Here is a 23,794-nt window from a genome sequence, read left to right as displayed (position 1 = left end):
AAGAAGCCAATATGGCCCACTCCGAAACCCATATCTTTGCCAATATTCGTCTGATTCTTAAACGGAATACCTCAAACGATTTCTGGATCGATTCTTCACAAATCTGCATCAAAACCCAGGAACAAAAGATTTTTTAGGTTTTTTGTTAAATTTTCTGGGTAGACCCCTTCGAAAATGGAGAAATGCATGGGAGGCTAATATGGCCCACGGCGAAACCCATATCTTTGCCAATATTCATCCGATTCTATAACGGAATACCTCAAACGATTTCTGGATCGATTTTTCACAAATCTGCATCAAAATCCAGGAACAAAATATTTTTTAGATTTTTTGTCAAATATTCTGGGTAGACCCCTTCGGAAATGGGGGAAACGCATGGGAGGCCAATATGGCCCACGGCGAAACCCATATCTTTGCCAATATTCATCTGATTCTTGAGCGGAATATCTTAAATGATTTGTGGATCGATTCTTCACAAATCTGCATCAAAATCCAGGAACAAAATATTTTTTAGATTTTTTGTCTAATATTCTGGGTAGACCCCTTCGGAAATGGGGGAAATGCATGGGAGGCCAATATGGCCCACGCCGAAACCCATATCTTTGCCAATATTCATCTGATTCTTGAGCGGAATATCTTAAATGATTTGTGGATCGATTCTTCACAAATCTGCATCAAAATCCAGGAACAAAATATTTTTTAGATTTTTTGTCAAATTTTATGGGTAGACCCCTTCGGAAATGGGGAAAATGCATGGGAGACCAATATGGCCCACGCCGAAACCTATATCTTTGCCAATATTCATCTGATTCTTGAGCGGAATACCTTAAACGATTTGTGGATCGATTCTTCACAAATCTGCATCAAAATCCAGGAACAAAATATTTTTTAGATTTTTTGTCAAATTTTATGGGTAGACCCCTTCGGAAATGGGGGAAATGCATGGGAGGCCAATATGGCCCACGGCGAAACCCATATCTTTGCCAATATTCATCTAATTCTTGGGCGGAATATCTTAATTGATTTGTGGATCGATTCTTCACAAATCTGCGCCAGTACCTATATTTATCCGATTCCTAAGCGGAATACCTTTAACGTTTTGTGATCAGTCAATGATCACTGTATAAAATGCATACAAAACTGTTAAGTTATTTGTAGTAGAATCTTACAAAATTATAAACATAAATTCCAGTCATGGGAAATTCCCGATGGGAGCTTCCAAGTTTGGAACCCCCTATTAGGTTTACTTGAACCATAGTTACCTGGCTATAGCTTTTTTACCTTTAGCTTTTTCCCACGACCCCAAAAGTTGGCAACAAGCGTTGGCAACACAACTAACCGCTTATCAGTGGTAACAAGAGTGTAAAGCTCTCCGACTTTGGGGCGAATGGAGAACGTAAGACTCGGTTTTCCCTCTTTCGCTTAAAAACATACAATTAGAGGTTCTCAGTTGGTATTACGTCGCCGACAACTCGCCGCAGTTGAAATCGAGGTTTCAAACGGTGCGGTCGTGCGCTCGGCGATACAAAATAAACATAAATATATCAAAAACACATTAAATCTGCCGGCAATATCGTAGTTCTTTGGAATCGAGCGGGTCCAATTCCAAAGTTCCATTTAGTTTTTAGTTTGGTTAATTTTTTTCGGTTTGCTCCTCGGCTTGTGTTTCGCTCAAATATTTCCGCAATCACGTCGCAGAAGTTTCCCGGAGTGCAACAAAGTAAACACAGAGCACATGCAACAGCTGCAGAATTAGTAGCGCCAACAATACAAAAAAAAACTTGAAGCAAACGGCGGCAATTCAAAAGCTTTGCATTTAGCCGGGTAGCATTTGAGCCCCAAGCTCGGCTTCACCACCCGCCAACTCCGTCAGCTTCTCGCCTAAAAAGTTCTGTCGGGTGAGTTGCCGTCGATTATTTTGAGTGACTTATAAACAGCTGCCGCAATATGCACAATCTTCCCCAAGCCCCGTATTAATCCCCCGTGGCCCAAGCCAAAAAAAAAGCCACCTGACAAAGTTCGTTTTCTTGGAAAATTTGCCAACTTGGCTCCGTTGGCGGGGATCTAGCTAATCGGTGCAATCTCCGTTTCTATCTATGCTAAGTTCTACAAGCAAGTGTCTCATCCACCGGATAAATTTATGGGGTGTATAGTACCAAACGTACTTTAGGGGGCTTGGTTTTTAGCCAGTCATTCGGTTAGACGTGGTCATAGTTTCTGACATTATCTCCAGATCTTGGTCATTGACTTTGGCCAGGCGCCGGCCAATGGTCGGGACTAAGACAAAGAATTTCCCGATCACGGGAAATATAAAACTAAATAAAAGGTTTGTGAATTAAAAGACTATATTTTAACAAATAGAATGTTACCGGATCAGTAGGCAATTTCTACCGAAATTTTTGAAGACATTCCAAATCTAAAAATACCTCAAAGAACCAAAAAGAGTTGTATGGCCAAAGCCACGACGTCATAGCCTTGGGACGAGTTCAAAAGTCATTAGGGGACCGGGGCTTCCCATTCAAGCCAATCTTTGGCTCTGTCTTTAGTTTGTTTTTTAGTGTAGTTGGCAAGCTTTAAGCCAACTTTAAGTGTGGGTAATTAAGGAATGATATATGGGGCTGGCCAAAAAAATAGTGGGGAGTGTAAAATAGAAATTCCATGCTGCGAAGAGGCAGACACGTGTGTACTGTCTGTTTGACTCTCTGATCTTTTGGCGGCGTCGTTTGCCGTAGTGATGTCATCCCCATGACTCGAATCAGCACTCGAAATAAACATTTGGAGTCGAAAGAAGTCGCCAAAAACAAAACGAAACAAAAATTAATTTCGAGCATTTCCTCTAAGCTTGTTTCCTCTCCTTTCATTCAAAAGCGGTGTTTCTAATTGTTTTTATCAGTTCCTTTTTTTTAATTGGCTTGCCGGCAGTTAACCCCCGACATCTACTAATAATAGCTATAGTATCTTTTTGTTGCAAAACTGTTTAGCTTATGAGAGTGAAGATTCTTTGGCCGTCGTTTGGTCCATGAAATTTGTTTTTCTTTGTCAAAGTAGTGATAAGAGGAGCAAAAAAAATCTTAGAGATAAGCAAAACTCTATTTTTTAATTATAAAATATGCAAGTTTCTATTAGATTGAAAGAATAATAATTGAAAACCTTTCATATTAAGTAGTTCCCAAAATCCTTTCTAAGATGACGAAGCAATGTTTGTACATTTGGGTTCTCTTTTTAAGCGATGGGTTCGCTGTTTTGACTCATTCGAACTGTGGAAATATTTGGAGCCCACACAACAACCGAGACAAAGATAAGGCATTGAGAGATACAGATTTGTTGTGCCCACAGTTAATATAAGTGCCGAGAACAATGGATACAAAGCTGGCCAAGGTAAACAAATTACATGGATAGTGAAGACACGCATGGAGAAATGGAAACGAGTACCAAACTTTAATGTATCTTAAAACCAAAACAGAGAATAGGTTTAAGCTTTAAAATACTATTTATGTATATAAAACTTAAACTGTTACATAATGAAAAAAAAAATCTACTGACTCTGATTTTTCGTTTTACCCACATAAGTACAAGGCAGCGACTCTCCTACGACCTTGTATGTACTTCTGCCATTGCTATCTTACCCGATATCGATACACATTGGAGACACTTGTGGCACTTTTGATTGACACACTTGGCACTACAACTCAATTTTTGAGAGAGCTCTGCGGTACAGCAGACCACGGTTATCTATTTTTCAAAGTGGATACAGCGACGGTCAAGCCGGGGCAGGACCGTGGTTGTTTGTGTCCCGCAAACCGCCAGCAATCCCTCGGTGCACCCTTCACCTCGCTTCTTTTTCACTCTCGCCTCGCCTGGGGCTTACAACGGACAATCGGTCAGTCAGCCATAAGTGCACGCCACACGCCATCACAGTCCTCAGTACAGGTAACCAACGACGAGGACGACGACCACGACGACGGTCACTGTCAAAGGCAATAGACGAACACGCAAAAGGACGCGGGCGAGGACGACGAACAGGTGAAAGTGGGCGGGAAAGGGAGTTGTAGTGGACACAAACAAAAACAATATAATCGGTGTGGTCGATTTTTTTCAATAACATACTTCAGATTTTGTGCTACCCTAAGACATTTTTTTGAGTAAGCTATATGTTTCATACATAACCAGAATTTTTAAATCTCAAAAACTCTTTTTTATTTACTATGAAAAAGGTTACAAATCTTTTAAAAGTAATGAGGAATTACTAAACCTTACGGTATAATAAATAAATGATTATAGAGCTACTGAAAATGTAGAGCTACTGAAAAGGGCAGGTCACGAATTATAACCCCAAAAACTAAGTTCTTTAAAAACCAGAAAGTATTACCAACAGATTTTACGACGAATACTCCCTTTGGGGATATAGATATGGAAATCGGATTGGAAACTTTTCCACTCATCAATCTTATTTGCAAGGGATGAATATAAAAAAATTGCATGCCGGAATTTCTGTTAGGTTCTGGACACTGTACTCTATAAGCCCCACCAAATTATAGTCGCAATGGGCCCGATATAAACAACAATACAGAGCATATATACGTGTAACCAAGGTATATATGCGAAGCATGTGGCAAATATTGTAAGGGAAATTGTTGAGCATTGAATTGATTTACCTTAACTCCGACTGCATTCGGCGTGTGTTGGGGCTCCCAAAGGCTTTACTTTGTTAGCAAGCTAAAAAAGCGAGAGGGTAAAAGTACAAGAGAGTGAAAGTAACAGATAGAAGTTGAGATACAGTGGTGGAAAGGTAGTACCCATACGCCCACATGGGCATGCCGTCCCATTAACATTGCGGCAAATTAGCTGGACAAGGTTTTCGTCACGAATTTGTGGGGTATGTTTGGGGGAAATAAACCGATATGGTCGGAGCATGAGTTCCTCCTAACACGTTTATAATCAGTATTGTCCGATGTCGCTAATGGATTGTTTTAAGTTATATTTACAGCAACGTTGATCCGATAAATTGGAACCAAATAAATAAAACTTTAAACGAAGCACATTTTAGAGATTGACAAAACTTTGAAAGGCGGTATCGGTTTAGAAGTTTTATTCTAAATAGTAGATATAAAACATTTTTGATTAGACATATTTATTAAAAGTATCTATTTAGGGAATATATCTTGTGGAAATGGAGTGTCAAAAATAGACTAGATTATTTATTTTTTTGTATTCCTCCTAACTCTTTAGAAACCCAACACCCGCATTTTATTTTGCATTTCTAGCAGCAATTTAACATGAGGCATTGCTATGTGCACTATTTTCCCACCTCACATATTTTGGGATAAATAATTCCGCTATCTGTCGATGGGAATCATGCGAAGGTAAATTGGGGAAGGTGTTCCCATCACGCAATGGCTCCTACACGCACAGAGCAGCTGGAGTAACCCCAATTCTCCGTTTGCCACTTCGACGTTGGTGACAACTGGGTCCCGAGACAAGCTGAGTGATCTTGAATCGACTACCAGATGTTCCTACATGGAAGGTTTATGGGTTCAACAAGTCGGGTGGGATTCGAGAAGGTTCCAAACGCAAAGGAGTGGGATAGTGGGCCACGTGTCACCGGGACCTGGTTTTTCACTAGGCCATCAATTTTTAATGTAGCACAGAGAGCACGCACTCCCACGCTTTGTCAGGATTAGTGGCCACTGCATGGTAATTATCTGCGATGAGTCCTTTCTCAGACCCCACAGGGCGAAGGTGCAAGGAGGTCGCCGGCAAGACGTCTAAATTATTGATTGTTAATCTAGGGTTGACGGAATGTGCTAGACATATAATAGCTGAGCTGAAGATGATAAGGTGCCTTGTTAATGGATTTCATGATTATTTATTGATATGAATCACTGTTTTTTATTAGAATACAATAATGGATATGAATACTAACTGATTATTGTTTCATATCAAAATTTCAAATGAAATAGTAATTTTTTTAGAGACCCAAAAACATTAAGCAACGTTAAACATCACATTAACATTAAACATTAAAAACATTCGATATCTGAGTGGCCATGAAATACCCGAAAAAACGAAACCACTTATGAAATTCGTTCCAAATAAAGCTTATATTCGATTATTCAAAACAAATTGTTACAAAATGATTAGCTTATAAGTGCCGCATATGGACTTTCGCAGAAACTAGAAGGTTACGTGTGCCGGTAGGTTAGTCTAAATATTTAACGCAACTTAAAATTGCCGAACTTGTAATTGGCCCGCAACTCTTATCGCGAATTTAGCTTAGCTGTCGGCAAAGGAAGTGGGGTCTCTCGAAAGAACTAATGGAGAGCTGTGCGTTGGTGATGGTGTATGGGGGCATGGAACGATCCGAGCCATTAAATGGCGTGCGATAGGGAAAACATTGACCTTGATTCCACTTTTTCATTCAGAAACGCTCACGTACGGTCAACGGTCGTGCCCTTTAGAGAGTATGAATGCAAGTTAAATTATTTATGCATCTTTTATGGAACAAACCAGGCTGAACTGACCTTCCTGGGCGCCTTCCTGGCGCCTCGCATGAGTCTGTCCCAGAGTCTATTTAATTTTCACGTGGGTGTTGCGCCTTCCCTGGCAATCCCTTTAGAGTCCGTTTTGCTCGTGTTATAATTGCGCCAAATCAATTGAAATTGATGCTCCGCCATTCAATTGCATTGATTGCCTTTCATTTGCAGTACTCGATTGAACGAACAAGTACCCAAACGATTTTTTGTTTATACAATGGCAGGCATTCTATCCCAGAGATATTCTGCATTTGGTCCTCTCATGATATATATATACGCTGATATATGCATTTGACTGACATGTATTTATCTGGCTAGGCATGCCGAATTAATTATTCTGAAATGATGAATTTGATATTAATTGATCTGATATAACATACATTTATTCGATTATGTGAAATTGTGAAACTGTGAAATTTTCAAAGCACATTAAACTATTTTATGTTAATAAAGTCATGTAAAGCCCCTAAGGGTAATAATTTTGTCACTCATCCTTGTTTGATTTTAATAATGGCCCAAGGAATATTCTGAAGGTCTTTGATGGTCTAAGTAGCTCAAGGCCTTGTGGCTTAAAAGTTTTCGATGTGTTACTGATTCAATTTGGTTAACAATAAAGTAATGATCCATAAATAGGCATAAAATAATGGTGGTAATCTATATTTTTAGAATACGAGGAATAATATACTATATGGATGATTATAATTACACATAATTTATGTATCGTCCATTCATAATGACTTCTGTGGGTACTGGGTCATCGGGGGTTACATATTTCGAGGCGTTTTGAGTTATTTTCGCCTTTTTGCGTTACCTTTGGGGCTTGAGAGCGCGCTGGTACACTTTGTGATTATGGTTCCGTGAGCTTGTTGATTACAATCGCATAATGTGTACGCTTTGAAGCTATGAAAATGCTAAAGCATTATAACTGAAAAGTTACCCTTTTTTGTCGAGTCCAAGCCCTTCTCTTTAAAGATTTTATTTGGTCGCTATTAAATGTGAAAAAAACATTAAATGATTCCGCTTTTAACTGCTTTTTCGCAACTGTTGGCCATTTGTGTCTTGACCAGCTGCAATTGAAATCACATGCACGCATATTTCTATAAACATTGCTGTTGGGTTTTTGCCACTTAGTCACCGTAAAACTCTCTGGAACGAGAAAAAAATGCGAAAAGCAAACGATCAGAAACGCTTCCAATTGTGTGACCTATAGGTGCCGGCGATCGGTACACAAATCGGTCGTTTGTTTATTATTCATGAATGGACTCTTATTATTCGCAATTAGCATATGGTCAATATTAGCCATCGGGTATATCAAGGAATTTTTTTTTTACAATTTACTTTGTTTTATTTTAATGAATATAGCTAATTATAACATTTTTATTTAAAGTTTCTTTTAATGATCTTTAAAAACAAAAAATCCCATTAGCCATTAAACACTGTTACCTTTTTACTTCTTTTGTGTAGACTACTTTTTTATAGATTCCCTTTTTACAGAAAATACCTCAATTTTCTTTGTTAGAAACCAGACATTTTCTAGGGCATTGCTGATTCGATTCGATTTTGGTTTGTTTGTCTGCCGGGTACATTCGCACTCGCAACGCTCCATCTGCCTTTTGTATTTTTTTTATTTTCCGCTTTGTTTACGGCCAAGCTCCAAGCTCCCCGATTCTCCCGGTTTCCAAGTGACTCACATTAGCTAAATCGTTTTTTTCCTATGGTCGTATTTATTTTGGTTCTGTTTTGTTTGTCCAGCACTGTAATTGCTTTTATTAATTTTCGATCAGTACTTTGTCGTTGTTTTAGTGCATCCGGTTGCCAATGAAATATGAAATAATACGCGAGCACTTAGAGGAAACTCCACCCACATGCCATTAATTCAGGCAAATTACGTATCCGCCGTGTTGCAGTCCTTGCAAGTCCTTCGACTACTTGTACTCAAGGCTAATATCCTGGAGCGCGAAGGGGCGTACTTAGTTTAAAAAACTATTACATAGTGGTGACAGCTGCTAATGGATACATCACCCAACCCCACACATTCAAAACAACAGCAAATCAGCTCCATCGTGTGACAATTAGCATGTGAACGCATCAAATTTTTAATAGTTCGGCCAGGACCGTGCCCAAGTTCGTTTGTTTTGAAAACTTTCCTTCCAGCTGGGAGACCGGCAATCTTTTCCCACATCCAGTGCCCCGCTGGTGGGGTCCGACCTTCTGCGGCACCAGCTGACAGCATTTAAAAAAGCTTTACGAGCCCTATTAAAAATTTAACAGAGAAATCTAGAAAAACGCAAAACTTTCCCCGATGACGAATCATTTGAATGCTTACTGACTTTAGTTATCCTCTTTCGTCCCCCGCAGCCATCGGCGGCGCGCCAAGGCCGACACATGGCGGCGGTTTGCGTCCGCCCAGCGCCAGCCGAGACGTCAACAGAACCGCAAGTCCTCCAGCCGGAGTCCCAATCATATTCCCAGCCGCAGTCGCATTCACAGACGGAGCCGGAACCGGAACCGCACTCGGAGACGGAGTCGAGCAGCCTCGGATGCCGCCATCAGATCGCAGTCACCTGCTAAGGACACACATGCCCAAGTGGCTCCATCATAATGGGCACAAAAACACAACCGCAATTGGCCAAAGGTGAGTTCCAATAGAAAGTTATAATCAAAAATAAATTGAAAATAGTGTTAAAAGTAAATAATTCTAACTTATGATGGACAGTTTATGGAAAATTTAAAATATTTTTAAGGTGATAGTTAATAAACTTAAATATTAATAACAAAAAAGTACTATTGAATCCAAACCTATACTATAAACTTTTTCCTGTATAAAAAAGTTTTGAAGTGAATTATTTATGTCAAAATGTGAACTGGTATTAATGCCTTAAATAAAGAATAAAGATAAATCCGTATAATATCTACTAAGTGAAAACAAACCAATCCGATAAAATATTAAGTTTTAAAAGGAGCTGCCACCAGAAAGAACTGCTCTCATACATATGTATATCCGATTGGGATATCTAATGATACAAATGTGTTCCTCCTTTCTATTGGGGTGGCAGAAAGTTTAACCCAGTTTTGGCGGCGCTGAACCAATTGCAGCGAAAACTAATGCCAAACTTTAACAAAAAGCCATTCGTCGTTTGTTTTTGGCCATGACACTATTTCCGCTAAGGCACCATTAACCAATTGCAGCTGTGTGCGTCTGCGGGGGAGTCAAAGTCCGTTGTTAAGTGCCCCTGTGTGCGTGAATGCCTTGAGCTTGGCCAGAGCGCCACTTCGATTTATTACGCGCTTCGTTTGGTTGCTCAATGAATGAAATGAATGAATGCGAATTGTAGACATGCGAGTACTGTTTTTGTATACAAGTACAGTCCAGGTCCTTTAATGAGTATTTAAGAACCTATTTTCTTCCTAAAATTTGGAAATACCTATGCCATTACTATGGTTTATAAAGTGTGCAACATCTTTTACTAATATTTTTTATTTTTTGTTCATAGATAATTATCTACTACAGTAGGTATGAAAATTGTTTTTCCCTTGTTTTGAATGTTTTCTTAAATGCTCCTTATAGCCTTGGTTTTTGCACATATTGAGGTCATCCTGTACTTTAGGGGGACCCGAGCTGTAGGCGACAGTAAACAGAAGTAGAAACAGTTTGGCTAATGGAATACTTTCCATTATGTACCCTTTCCTACATCATGATATTTGTACCTTTTTTGCGAGTACTTGATTACGTTCTGTTAATTACAGTTTTGTTTTGCCAGATTTATAGGTGAAAATACTATATGCACACCTGTTGAAATCTTCAAAGGAATTCCCGGAATGCAATTTAGCTTGTAGCCACAAAAACCGCTAAATAAATATCTATGATCAATTTTCTGTATCTATATATTGTATCTTTGTTTTGGAAATTTTCTTTATGCTTTTGTTGTTCTGGTGATTGATTTTATTTTTTATTATTATTTTTTTTTGTTAACAATAGAACGAAATCAATGCTATGGGTGCGATTTCTCCGCCTCTGCGTTCCTGCACCCCTGGCGAGCAATCATTCATTAACCCATATGCGCCACTTCTTCAAATGCCGACAAAAAAAAATAATTCTATTCAGTCTGACATTGACATTGCTTATTTGAATGAAAAGAGATGGGGCCAGTTCGAGAGCCATTCTCCCTTGCTCTCTCTTGTTTGTCTAATTCACGTGCACTGGCCGCTAAAAAGACGAGGGAGAAAGAGCGCCTCACATTTGTTTGCTGCCGTTCTCTTCGTTTTTTCCTTCTTGGGGTGGCTTTCGAAATTTTCTCATTTTTATGCTTCACGAACTAGAGAATTTCTGGCCAATTTCTTTGACCCAGTCGAACTGAGAAATGCACTACCAATATTTTTAAACCTTCCTAAATCATTCCTGTACACTCTTGACTTTGGCTATACATCTTAATGGGGCATGGGGCGTATACTTGATATCACATATGTTCAGTTTTCAGCTTACGACAGTAATACAAAGGACGTTGAAAAATATAACTTATAATTATGTAACAAATTATAATTATGGTAATTTTCTAGAATATGTTTAAACAAACGGTTCATTTATTTACAAGATAAAAAAACATTATGAGGTAGTTGTAATAATTAAGGGTGGCCTTTATTAGGTTTTATTTTCCAAGGTACTATTTTCTCAGAAATATTTATTTAGATTTTAAGAACTTACAACAGCATACGAGAAACAACATTTTTCTTGCGTATACGTGATTTTTGCATGTTTATTACGTATACGCAGTGTTGACCTTGGTATACTTCATATGCATATTGCATTACTAGGGTTGTTAGGTGTCTTAAGATTAACAAAATAATAAAAGTTTAAAAATACTGTCAATACAGTTTCCCAAATGTTACTTTCCTGTGGGAACACTTTAATAATTTATTAATTTATATTAAACGTCCCTTCTGCTGCCTGCACCCTCTGCCCTTTGACCCAGTGATCACAGTTCTCAGCCACAAAAAATTCTCATACAAACATTTCATAGTTTTCACTTGTATGCATAACCGGTTCTAGGCTTTCAGACTGCTCTCTTTCTGGCCTGGCTCTCTTTTTTTTTGTTTGTTGTTTAAGCCAAATAACCGTTTCAGTTTTGTTTTAATTTCGTTGCTAGGCCGTCACCCGGTTGCCTTGGCAGCCGATTTGTTTTTGTCTGCGTCGCAGCGCTGCCTCCGATGGGGGCTACTCGCCATGCGCTCATTTTTTGCTACGCTGACGCCGCTTCTCTGCCGCCGCCTCTGCCACTGGCGTTGGCGCTCATTTCGGCCGCAGTTCGCTCGGAAGTTGGACGTTTGCCGCTGCATTTGGGGTCTTGTACCGCGTAGCGCCTCGGAAATCGCCCCCAAATCGCTGCCTCTCGAGAAACTCTAATTACTATTGCGGGGAAAGTGTAAAGTGAATTTTCCTTGTGTGTTCCGGAGCGTTTCTGGGCGAAAAGATCTACGGAAAATTGTCAAGAATCTGGCAAGAACACAACGCAAACGGTGCAACAACAACATCAAAAAAGAAAATGTGCTAAAAATGTACGAAACTGGGCGCGAGAGGGAGCAGGGAAATGCAGATGATGATGCATTTGGCACCTGGCACTGAAACATCTACCCCCCAGCCGCCCCTTTCCGCCACAGTCCCTTTGCTTTTCCGGGGTCTCAGCATAATTATTGAGCCTTCATCGATTCTTTCGCAGTGCCATGGCCTTTTCTTGTAGTTAATTTCTTTCACCGCCCAGTTGCCCCTCGTTTAGCCCCTGTGGGGTGACGCATGCGAGCAAAATGGAATGAAGGCACTAGCAAAACCAAAAGTAAAAGCACCAACAAAAACCCAAGAAAACTAAATTAAATAGAGAGCACAAGGAGCGTATTTACATTCACATGCATGACTCATATTCGCAGCAGGATATCGTGAGAGAGGGAGCTTAGCCGGCTTTGTTGTTGCCACAATTCGGAGAGCCGATTCGGTAGAGAGCGGGTGTCAAAGAGAATGCGTGCCAATCAGCTGTGCCTTCAGAGTCCTTGACTCATAAAAAAAGGTGGTTTGAAAGCAAATTGGAATCGTGGGAATATGCGGCTTAACTTTTTCCGCTTCCCTTTGCACCTTTCCAAGCAGGCCAACTTTCGTCTTAACTTCCGGCTACGGTTTTTCGTTTACAGTCGAGTCTCTCTCATATTCGGTGCAGCCATCGTGTCCTTGACAACAGTTTTGACATTGACACCACTCTCTCACTCGTTCTCATACCAGGACACTCCATCACTGGCAGGGTAAGAGACGGAGAACGAGAGGGAGGACATTACTTTGCTGCAGCTTCCTTGCCATTGTTGCTTTGTGGGGGATTTCTTCAACGCCTTTGGCAGTGGCTCTGACACCTGTTGAATGTTGACTGTTTACACTGGACTTTAGTTCTTAAAACCGATTTACAAAATTGAGCATAAGGTATTGGGGTAAACAACGCCGACTATGTACACATATGCAACAAGGTGTGTCCATTTAGACCAAAAATTCGAATGGAAGTTTTTAAAAAACTTGTGTATTTCAAAAAGAAATAACAAAGCAATCAAATTCTCCAGTCAATTCTTGATTTTCCATTTATAGTTTCACCGAAACTACCTAATGCTAAAAAAATTTATTATTGTATTTACACTACATCTGCCACATTCTTGATTTTCAGTCTTGAATAAAATCAAATTCCACCTCAAAATGAGAATATTTAATAAATCTTACCCACTTTGAATAATAAATATATACACGAAAAAAAAACGGTGGCTCTTTAGGTGGGCAAAAACTCAAAGGTAATAAAATATTTATTTTCCTAATTTGACATTTAGTTTTTTGCAAGCTTATTACCACATTTTTAAAACAACAGTTTATGTCAATCATAAATACTCCTGGGACACACCCTTCCCAACAATATACCCACTTGCCTCAACCCACCTACTAGGTATTCCAAATCAAGGCAAAATTTGTTTATTTATTTATGGCCCAGACGTATGCGTACAAACATTCGCACTTTGATGAGAATCGTTTCCAGCTGTCGGGAGCTTTTCAGGCCAAAAAAGGGGTGTGCGAGGGGGGCCAGGTCTATAAAAGTGATGGATGATACAGTTTCATGAGGCTGACACCCCCAGCAAAGTTTTCCCCGGTGCCAATGGGTTTTCAATTGCATTTTAATCTCCGGGGAGTTGGCAACACATTCTATTTTTACCTCCCCACCTGCACAGCACAGAATGAAGGGTTGTGAAGAGCCGGGATAGCCGTACCTAAGCTGGTCATGATTGGGGGCAGAAGATGCAGCGAGGCCGCCCGAAGGCTCCGCCAGCGCCCGGACCAGCTGGAGTTGGCCGTAATGGAAAGACAGGAAGACGAAGAGGTGGACTATCGGATAGCCGCGGATGAAGGTGGAAAAGCGGATACCACGGCCCCTGGTCGGAGAACCCGTTGGTTCCAGTTTGCCAGGAGCTCTAAAAATCGAAGAAAACGACTGCACTGCGAGGATGACGGTGGAGAAGGGGAGAATTCCGTAGAAGAGACAGGTCGAAGGGCACGTCTGGCCCAGCCAGAGGGCATGAATATTGGCAGCTCCACGCAGACCATTGCCACGCCACTGATGACGGGGGACAGCTTCTATAGTCTGGCCACTGGCGCTGCAAATCCCTCAGTTGCCAAGTCTGAGGACCTGGATCAGTACAAGCAGAGGGATCCCTCCGTGGTCTCGGAAACCAAGTCGGCGCGCAGTATGAGGCGTCTTTCTCAGATGAGGAGGAGACGCAGCTCGTACTACTTTTCGGGTATTTAAGTACTTTATTATTTAAGACATTGTGTTCGATTAAAATAGTTTCAAATAGATTAGATTTAAGTGTCCAAGTATACAATATATTTAATATTTAAAAGGAAAAGATTATTTAATTCGCAATTTTGTAAAATATTCTCCTTAGACAACGAACGAAGAATCCGCGCCAACGACAAGGAATTCAATTCACAATTTAAATATCACGTAAGACCAACAAGCCACAAGAAAAATCTCCATATTTCTTTAATGATTTCCATCTTTCAGAACAACTACATAAAAACCTCAAAGTATTCGATATTTACCTTTCTGCCCTTCAACCTGCTGGAGCAGTTCCAGCGATTGGCCAACTTCTACTTTCTATGCCTTTTGGTCCTGCAACTAATACCCGCAATCTCCTCCCTCACACCCGTCACCACAGCCATTCCCCTGATAGGAGTACTCACACTGACAGCCGTGAAGGACGCCTACGATGACATAGTAATATAAAATGATGATATTTTCTTTACTTAAGCTAACATTTTTTCCATTTATTCCAGCAACGCCATCTGTCCGACTCCCAGGTCAACAATCGCAAGTCGAAAACGCTGCGCAATGGCAAGCTGGTGGAGGCCAAGTGGTCGGAGGTCCAGGTGGGCGATGTCATCCGGCTGGACAACAACCAATTTGTGGCGGCCGATATCCTGCTACTGTCCACCTCGGAGCCAAACGGTCTGTGCTTCATCGAGACCGCCGAGCTGGACGGTGAGACGAATCTCAAGGCAAAGCAGTGCCTCACGGAGACCATCGAGCTGGGGGACCGCAACGATTCTCTTTGGAACTTTAACGGGGAGATTATCTGCGAGCGGCCAAACAATTTGCTAAACAAGTTTGATGGAACTCTCATGTGGCGCGGCCAGCGTTTTGCTCTGGACAATGAGAAGATCCTGCTGCGAGGATGTGTGCTTCGGAACACACAGTGGTGCTATGGAGTGGTTGTCTTTGCCGGAGTGGACACCAAGCTGATGCAGAACTCTGGAAAAACACAATTCAAGAGTACTGGCGTGGATCGCCTGCTCAACTTTATTATTATTGGGGTGGGTCATATACCCGATTGTATTTTCGAAAAGCTAATTTTATTTCTTCCTCCATAGATTGTTCTCTTTCTGGTTTCCATTTGCGCCTTATTTGCAATTGGTTGCTCCGTTTGGGAGGGCTTCATTGGGCAGCACTTTCAGGCGTACCTGCCCTGGGAGCACATCATTCCCAAAGATTACATACCCACGGGAGCCACCGTAATTGGTTTGCTGGTGTTCTTCTCGTATGCCATAGTCTTAAACACAGTTGTGCCAATCTCACTCTACGTTTCAGTAGAGGTATGTATTAGCCCACTTCAAATTCAATACCGGATGTTAATGATTTCCCCAGGTCATCCGCTTTGTACAATCGTTCCTCATTAACTGGGATGAGGAGATGTACTATGCGACCACCAATACCTATGCCAAAGCCCGCACCACCACACTGAACGAGGAGCTGGGCCAGATTCAGTACATCTTCTCGGACAAGACGGGCACCCTGACGCAGAACATTATGACGTTCAACAAGTGCAGCATCAATGGTCGCACCTATGGCGATGTAATCGACCTGCGAACTGGCGAGCTCATCGAAATAACCGAGGTAAGTCCTGGGTTTGAGGGGTTTTTGGTTTCTGGGTCTGCTAGGCTATTTCAATCTAGTTTAACCTCTAACCTGGTTGCGGGAGTGTTGTCTTGTGTGTCTCGGTGTCCGTTTTTTTTTTGCACACTCTGCCAAATCAGATTTCCAGCCATCTCAAACTTGAGTGGGACACTGTGTGTTTGTTTACCTAATTGTGCCTAGCGTCTAGCAAAGAAAAAGAGAAAACAAAATCTCACATTACTCGTTATAGCAGCAAACAATTTTCCAAAATAGCAACACCGGCCCCCCAGTAGGTGGAGCAGCCACCAAAGCTGCGTCAGCACAATCCCCGCCCATCATCCTGGTGCACAAGGCCGAGGTGCATGCCAAGAAGAGTTCCGTAGTGGTCACGGTGTCGGGTGAAACCGAGCCCATCCAATCCAGATCGGAGTTTTCGCGGAAACATGTGCGTTACTCAGCGCCCAGTCGCAGCCAAGAGGACGACCCCGGTGGGTTGGCGCCCAAGACAAGCAGTGGCCTTTCCCCAGCCAGCTGGCACGAGGATCAAAGAAGGAGCAGCTTGGGAGCAGGATTGGGGGGCTGCTTCAAGCGCAGCGGTCCCGTTCGCCAGCTGTCCCGCACAAGCAGTTGCGACAAAGTAAAGATCTTGCATGCCTCCGAAACAGAAACTACAGAAATTGTCACAGAAACACAAGATACAACCCACTCACAAATGCACCCAGCACAAGCACAGAACCATCGCAAACAGCTGCTCAAGCTCCGGTTTAAGAAAGCCCCCTCGGCAGTCGATGAAGGCGACTGGAGCACCACCAACCACCACCAGCACCACAGTCACCAATTTGTTCACCACCACCAGAATGCATTCGCCACCAATTGGAGTTCGTCGCCTCAGAGAGTGCACGTATGCATGTTGCATGACCTTTCATAACCAAAATTCTATCGTATCGCTAATAATTCACATTTTTATACCCTTGCAGTGGGCATTATAATTATCTCTCCGAGATTTAATTTCTTTTACCTGATTCTTGATCATAATCACCTCCTGAATTGATATAAGCATGTCTGTTTGTATATCCTTTTGTCGGTTCAACGCAAACTAGTCTCTCAGTTTTATAGTTACAATATCCCAAATTTGCAGTAAATATACACTATATTATATTTTAACTAAACTGCAAGAGTATATCAACTTTGGCTCTGCCCGAAGTAAGCTTTCCTTTCTTGTTCAACATTTATTTCATGCAGTATGTACATACATATGCATATATATTATATTTGTATATATGATCATCCATTCATCTTATCCACCATATATTGTTATATATTACAACGTCGAATTGTTATTGAATAGTTTTTATGTTTTGTTTTAAACATCTGACGAATTTGAAATTTCCTGTACAAATTTGTTAATGAAATATGAGCAATAGAAAGTAGTTATATTATACATATTTTAATCCACAAACTAATAAAATTATTACTGACCATGTATGACTAAACTAAATGGAAATTAAAACATATATTAATATAATTAGGTTTAAAAATAACAAAAGCTTTTTACACCTCGTCACTAACAAATATATTATGCAAATCTATAAAAAAAATTGTACATTAACTTTGGGACTAATATTGTTACAAAACTTCGCATATCGCTTAATATCGTATACAGGCTACGCTTAACTTATGTTCCTTAACATAGTTACTTACAGTATTGATTTGGAATTTAACTCTTTTATTATTTTGAGAAATATTGAACTAATGCCTATTCCACAGGCCATACAAAGCGTCGATTTCTCGGCGAATCCCCACCATGAAAGCGATTTCCGGTGGTACGATCGGACGTTGCTCGATGCCGTTCGCTCAGACGAAGAGCACTCCCATGTGTTTTTCCGACTACTGGCCCTTTGCCATACAGTCATGGCCGAGACTGTGGAGGGAAAACTGGAGTACCAGGCCCAAAGTCCCGATGAGGCAGCCCTCGTTTCGGCTGCCCGCAACTTTGGATTCGTCTTTCGCACCCGAACACCGAATAGTATTACCATTGAGGTGATGGGTAACACGGAGGTCAGTATAAAGCCTTTGAAAAACGTATTGATATTAAATGCTTCGTTCATTTTAATTTTGTAGGAATATGAACTCCTAAACATCCTAGATTTTAACAACGTTCGCAAGCGTATGTCTGTGATCCTGCGCCGAGGCGATTCCGTTGTCCTTTATTGCAAAGGAGCGGACAATGTGATATACGATCGCCTGCACGGTGGCCAGGAAGACCTCAAAGCGCGAACCCAAGATCACCTCAATGTAAGTTTTCCCGAAAATTTAGAGGTAATAACTATACTGATGATACTCTGTATTTTATAGAAATTCGCCGGTGAAGGCCTTCGAACTTTGGTTCTGGCCGAGAGGCGCTTGACCGAACAGTACTACAACGACTGGCGAATGAGGCAACAGGAAGCTGCCCTCTCCCTGGACTCCCGGGAACAGAGACTGAATGCCATTTACGAGGAGATCGAAAGCGAAATGCAGTTGGTGGGCGTGACGGCCATCGAAGATAAATTACAAGATGGTGTTCCCAAATCCATAGCCAACTTGCAAAATGCGGGCATCAAGATCTGGGTCCTAACCGGCGATAAGCAAGGTGCTTATCCTTAATCTTTACCCATATATTATCCATTCATAATATTTACTGAAATCATAGAAACGGCCATAAACATCGGCTACTCCTGCCAACTTCTTACGGATGAGCTAGCGGATGTCTTCATAGTGGATGGAAATTCTGTCGAAGAGGTGGAAAAGCAACTCAGGCAATTCAAAGAGTCAATCAAAATATACAACCGATTTCGACCAGGAGGTAAGGCCACAAAGACAGATTCCTTTTATAAATTTTTTAAAAAATATTTTTCAATAGGATCTGAGGGGCTAGAACGGTTAAATAGTGATAGCACTATCGATCCTATGAGCGTGGCCATCACACAAACCTCGGCCTTCATGCAAGATACGAATCTCCCGCCCACGCCGCCACCACCGCCTGCCATATCCGTGGTTACGTTTAGGTGGGATGACAAAATTAAGGATAATAAGGGCGGACCGGACAGGTAGAGGGAAATCCTAAAAACCAAACTCAATAGTCTTAGTTCTATAAAATGAAACAATTTTCAAAAAACTTCTAGCTAAAGTTGAATTTCAAATACTTATAACCCGTTTAGAAGAGCTAGAAAATCTACTTTACTGTCCTAAACTTATCTGTTCTTTGTTGTATCTAAAAAATAATATTTTCTTATTATTTTATTAAGTTTTGTGATCTAATTTATTTCTTTTTACAAGTAATCTAACTATCTTAGAAAACTTTTTCTTTACTTCTACTATAGATTTTTGTTCTTTTATTCCAAGAACAACCTTGACCTTTGAGCATAGAGAGAATATTATTTCAATTTTATTTTTGTTGTTGAAATTCGTGTGTAATTTTACGGAATAGAAAAAGGTAACCCTAATTCTACCCACCAAAGGATGTAACCCTCTATTGGTGCTTGTTCCGCCCGTCAAGTAAACTATATACTATATTTTTTTCAAACCAAAAAAAAACAATGTCGTTCCTCAATAAAACATCTAGCATTTGTTTGAGTTCTGTTCTGTTCCTCATGTCTTGGACAAAAACGAAACTACAGATTCCAATTTAAAACAATAAATGTCAAACCATAAATAAACAAACAGTCATAGTCCTCTGGCTCATTTTTTACAAAGCTTTACCCGTTCTTTTCCTCGTTTTTCATTAAAAGTAGTGGCTTGTCTAAATCTCTGTACATATAACTCATTAACTTGTATTTACCAACCTTTAACTTTGCCCGAATTCATTTCCATAATTAATGTTACAAGACACCCAATACCTGTATTTTAACAAAGAGTCTTGTGTATTTATGCAGTGCTGAGTACAATGATCTTTTTGGCGACGAAAAGAAAAGTGAAGGTGGAGGCACTGCTTCGATAATGATTGATGAAAACACAGGCTTTGCCCTGGTGGTAAATGGACACTCATTGGTGCATTGCCTTTCGCCGGAGTTGGAGAACAAGTGGGTCAGAACCATTGGGATATAGTTCAGTTTTATTTATATTATTTTTCTTTAAGGTTCCTGGACATTGCGTCGCAATGCAAGGCTGTGATTTGCTGCCGCGTCACGCCCTTACAGAAGGCGCTGGTCGTCGAGCTTATCAAGCGTGCCAAAAATGCTGTGACCCTGGCCATTGGCGACGGAGCTAATGATGTGTCCATGATCAAGGGTATGTAGACAAATAAAAGTACATTTAAATAATAAAATAATATATGTAACTTTATTTCCAGCTGCCCACATTGGCGTTGGCATTTCCGGCCAGGAGGGTCTGCAAGCTGTCCTTTCCAGCGACTATGCCATTGCCCAGTTCCGGTATTTGGAACGTCTTCTACTGGTCCATGGCCGGTGGTCATACTACCGAATGTGCAAGTTCCTGAGATACTTTTTCTACAAGAACTTTGCTTTCACCTTGTGCCACTGCTGGTATTCGCTCTTCTGCGGCTTCAGCGCTCAGGTAGGTTTCTGTTTTTATATGAATTCGCTTGAAATAACTTAAAATTTTTGTGGATATAGACGGTGTTTGACCCGATGTTTATTTCGGTGTATAATCTGTTCTATACATCTCTGCCAGTTTTGGCGCTGGGCGTCTTTGAGCAGGATGTTTCGGACAAGAACAGTCTGGAGTTCCCGAGGCTTTATACGCCGGGTCTGAAAAGCGAGCTCTTCAATATACGAGAGTTTATCTACAGTGTACTGCATGGAGCCTTTACATCGCTAATTCTGTTCCTAATTCCCTATGGGGTGTATAAGGATGGTGTCTCACAGCACGGATTCATCGTGAGCGATCACATGACTTTGGGAGCTGTAGTGGCTACTATTCTCATAGTGGATAATACGGCACAGGTAAGTGCTTAGAAAAGTTGTCCTTCACTTCTATTATACCAACATATTTTGCTCACTAGATATCCTTGTATACTTCATATTGGACCGTTGTCAATCATGTGACCATTTGGGGTAGTTTGGTGTGGTATTTTGTACTGGATTACTTTTACAATTATGTGATTGGTGGCCCGTATGTGGGCTCCTTGACACAGGCCATGAAGGACATGACATTCTGGTTCACCATGCTTATCACTGTGATGATGCTGGTCTCCCCAGTTCTGGCTTACAAGTTCTATTTGCTAGATGTGCACCCCAGCCTTTCGGATAAGGTAACCTCTCTTAATTTCAAAAATTGAAAGCCTAGTAAACTTTAAGTTACATTTTCAGATCCGTCAAAAATCCTTGAAGAAGATACATTCTAGGGCATCTAGCAATGTAAGACGCACGGCATCTTCACGTCGGGGTCGCCGATCTGTGCGTTCGGGCTACGCTTTTGCCCATCAGGTGAATGTTTTATTCATTTCACAAACGTACAACTTAGCAATTACTATTTAAATCCATTTCCAGGAGGGCTTTGGTCGCCTGATCACCTCTGGAAAGATAATGCATAAGCTGCCCCAGGACTTTGCCTTCCCTCTAGGGTTGGGCACCAAGAAAACACAGGCTCTTCACAATAACCTGAGCTCTGCCGATGGTACCACTGTTAAGACTAATCACCATTCGGGCCAGCATATGGCCAACAATAACAATACCAATCTGAGACACAATCAGAACCAGAACCAAAATCACTCCTCGATGGCTGATATAACCGGGGATGGGCGTAGCAGTGGGGTTGATGGTGGGCGTGGCAGTGGAGGCTCGGAAGACATGAGTCCTCGGGCGCCTTGCCAAGACCTGGATACGATAAATCTTTAAGCTTTAGACGCAGGTGCTGGGTTGGAAAAGGGTTCCGTAACAAACACCAAAAACTGTAAAGAATTTAAGTCAACGAAGCTAGGGTTAAGTAGAGACTTTTAGTCAGCAAAGAGTTCTAGCATCTAAAACGAGTGAACTGGAGTGAATGTGAAGCCCCAAAAACACAAAACAAAAACAAGTATTAGTCCAAATTTAATTTCCATTCATTTAAATTGAAATTTATTTTAATAATTTAAAAATATTTGTATTCTGGATAAGAAGTTTTGGAAAACCCAAGTGATATCCTGCTTGTCACTTAAAATATTGAAAGTATTATATTTTCAGATTGCATCCCATCGTACTTCCCATCTTTCAAAAACATTTATTTTAAAGAATATTTATTTCATTGTTGGCTGCATTTAAACAAGTAATCCTCTCCTGAATGAATGATGAATTTTAGATAATTTTTAAGGTTAGCGTATGATAGATTTAGGCATAAACATGAAAAACTGAAAGTGTACTTAATTGCTTAATGTCGTGCTGTGTGCTTAGCCAATAATAGCTTATCTATCTTTATCTTAACAAAATCTCGTCTCAAAGTCCATAGCTATATTCTTTGTACTCCCCCAAAGCTGACAGACACACACCAATAAACACTTCTGTGTTCCTAACTAGATTTTTAGAAATAAAGCCTGCATATGCCTTAGAGAGTCCTTAACTTTAAGTCAGTTTAGTCCCTGGGTCTCAACCGCGTTGAGTTCTTCGAAATCGAGAATATACTAGAATTAATGGGCTGTGGGTTTGAACAGTTACAAAGGTCTAAAGTGATTTATTATTAGCGAGTGTGGGTAGAAAAAAATAAGTACTTAAAATGGCTTTTTATATTTAATCTAGGAACAAGTTTTTCGTACATAGAACAAGGAATCTTTTGGGTACATTTTTGCATGACGAGTACCATATATATTGCAAATTGTTGGCATAAACTTTTACATTAGTCTGCAATTGTTGGCATACAAGAAGAAAATCGGGAAAACACAATTCAACCAAATAAGAAGTAAATAGTTTATTTTTATCTACATTTTAGTCAATAAAACAAAAAGTTTGCAAAAAGTACACTTTTGAATGAATAAATAAAGGCGAAATATTTTCATTAAAATAATAACATGTCTTTTTAATTACTCTGTGTGTTGCACAAAGCAATTTTAACAATTTTTCACATTAAATTCAATTAGTAATTATCTGACTTTATTCACTAATCGATTTCATCCACAAATAAACAGGAATGGGATTGTGCTCAATTTGCGTAACAAATTACATTTAATTTATTAAAAGAAAAGTTGAAAGCACGCCCAACCCAAAACCGTGACTTTGTTACGCCTCATTAGCCGGGCATAAAGATTATGCATTTTTATGAACTTTTTGGTCAGATTTAACAGGCGACTTGGCCGGAACTTTGTAATTAAATCTGTTAAAATCTAATTGCTTGCCCTTTTGTCGGCCCAACACACTTTTTTGTTTTTCTTCATCTTTAAAAACAAGTTCAGGCTCCAAGACTTTGGACGTTGAATTAAGTCAACTTAATGTCGCCTAAACATCCACTTCGGTGAGTGGGATGCGGATAAAAGAGATGGAGCAAGACCGAAAAAATTTGATCCCATTTATTTTAATTTGCGAGTCAAAATGTCGAGACCAAGAGTGGACCAGGAATAAGTCAGAAACACAGCCACACGGAAACAGAGAGAAGTGGCTAAAAGTTCACTCAATGACGCATCTGCCTTCAAGTTTAAGGGTCAGACAATTTAATTGACTGACTTACAGCCAATAGGAAATGCGTAGAAAATCGTTCCTAAAATAGCCAATTTTATTTAGGTAACAAAACTTGGCTTAACTTAATCAAGGAAAATCGGCTCTCAAAGCTGTTGAAAATCTAACATGCAGATAAATAACTGGAAATGCCAAAAAGGATCAAGGCAAATGGCTC

General features: G+C 40.5%; 1 protein-coding gene across 4 annotated transcripts; it reads left to right on the top strand.

Moving 5' to 3' along the window:
• The first annotated feature begins 1,491 nt into the window (after positions 1 to 1,491).
• On the top strand, positions 1,492 to 22,966 carry ATP8B (ATPase phospholipid transporting 8B). Of its 4 annotated transcripts, XM_070281022.1 has the most exons (20): positions 11,841 to 12,086; positions 13,776 to 14,342; positions 14,490 to 14,548; positions 14,609 to 14,821; positions 14,881 to 15,417; positions 15,475 to 15,696; positions 15,749 to 15,997; positions 16,248 to 16,634; positions 17,765 to 18,055; positions 18,119 to 18,292; positions 18,353 to 18,629; positions 18,690 to 18,842; positions 18,900 to 19,086; positions 19,912 to 20,058; positions 20,115 to 20,266; positions 20,328 to 20,551; positions 20,611 to 20,940; positions 21,000 to 21,248; positions 21,307 to 21,423; positions 21,487 to 22,966. In XM_070281022.1, exons 2-20 carry the CDS (start codon positions 13,826 to 13,828, stop codon positions 21,832 to 21,834), a joined length of 4,833 nt encoding a protein of 1,610 aa, XP_070137123.1. In that variant the 5' UTR covers positions 11,841 to 12,086; positions 13,776 to 13,825; the 3' UTR covers positions 21,835 to 22,966. The 4 variants fall into 4 exon arrangements, with proteins under 4 accessions (XP_070137122.1, XP_070137123.1, XP_070137121.1 ...); XM_070281021.1 differs by lacking the exons at positions 11,841 to 12,086; positions 13,776 to 14,342; positions 16,248 to 16,634 and adding exons at positions 1,492 to 1,898; positions 8,892 to 9,168 and having other exon boundaries at positions 21,487 to 22,965; XM_070281020.1 differs by lacking the exon at positions 16,248 to 16,634 and having other exon boundaries at positions 18,900 to 19,044.
• The last annotated feature ends 828 nt before the right edge of the window (positions 22,967 to 23,794 follow it).

The sequence above is a fragment of the Drosophila bipectinata genome, chromosome 3R, assembly GCF_030179905.1.
Source record: "Drosophila bipectinata strain 14024-0381.07 chromosome 3R, DbipHiC1v2, whole genome shotgun sequence".
Classification (NCBI taxonomy): Eukaryota; Metazoa; Arthropoda; class Insecta; order Diptera; family Drosophilidae; genus Drosophila; species Drosophila bipectinata.
Note: the sequence above shows the minus strand (reverse complement) of the source record. Positions and strands in the feature narration are given on the sequence as shown.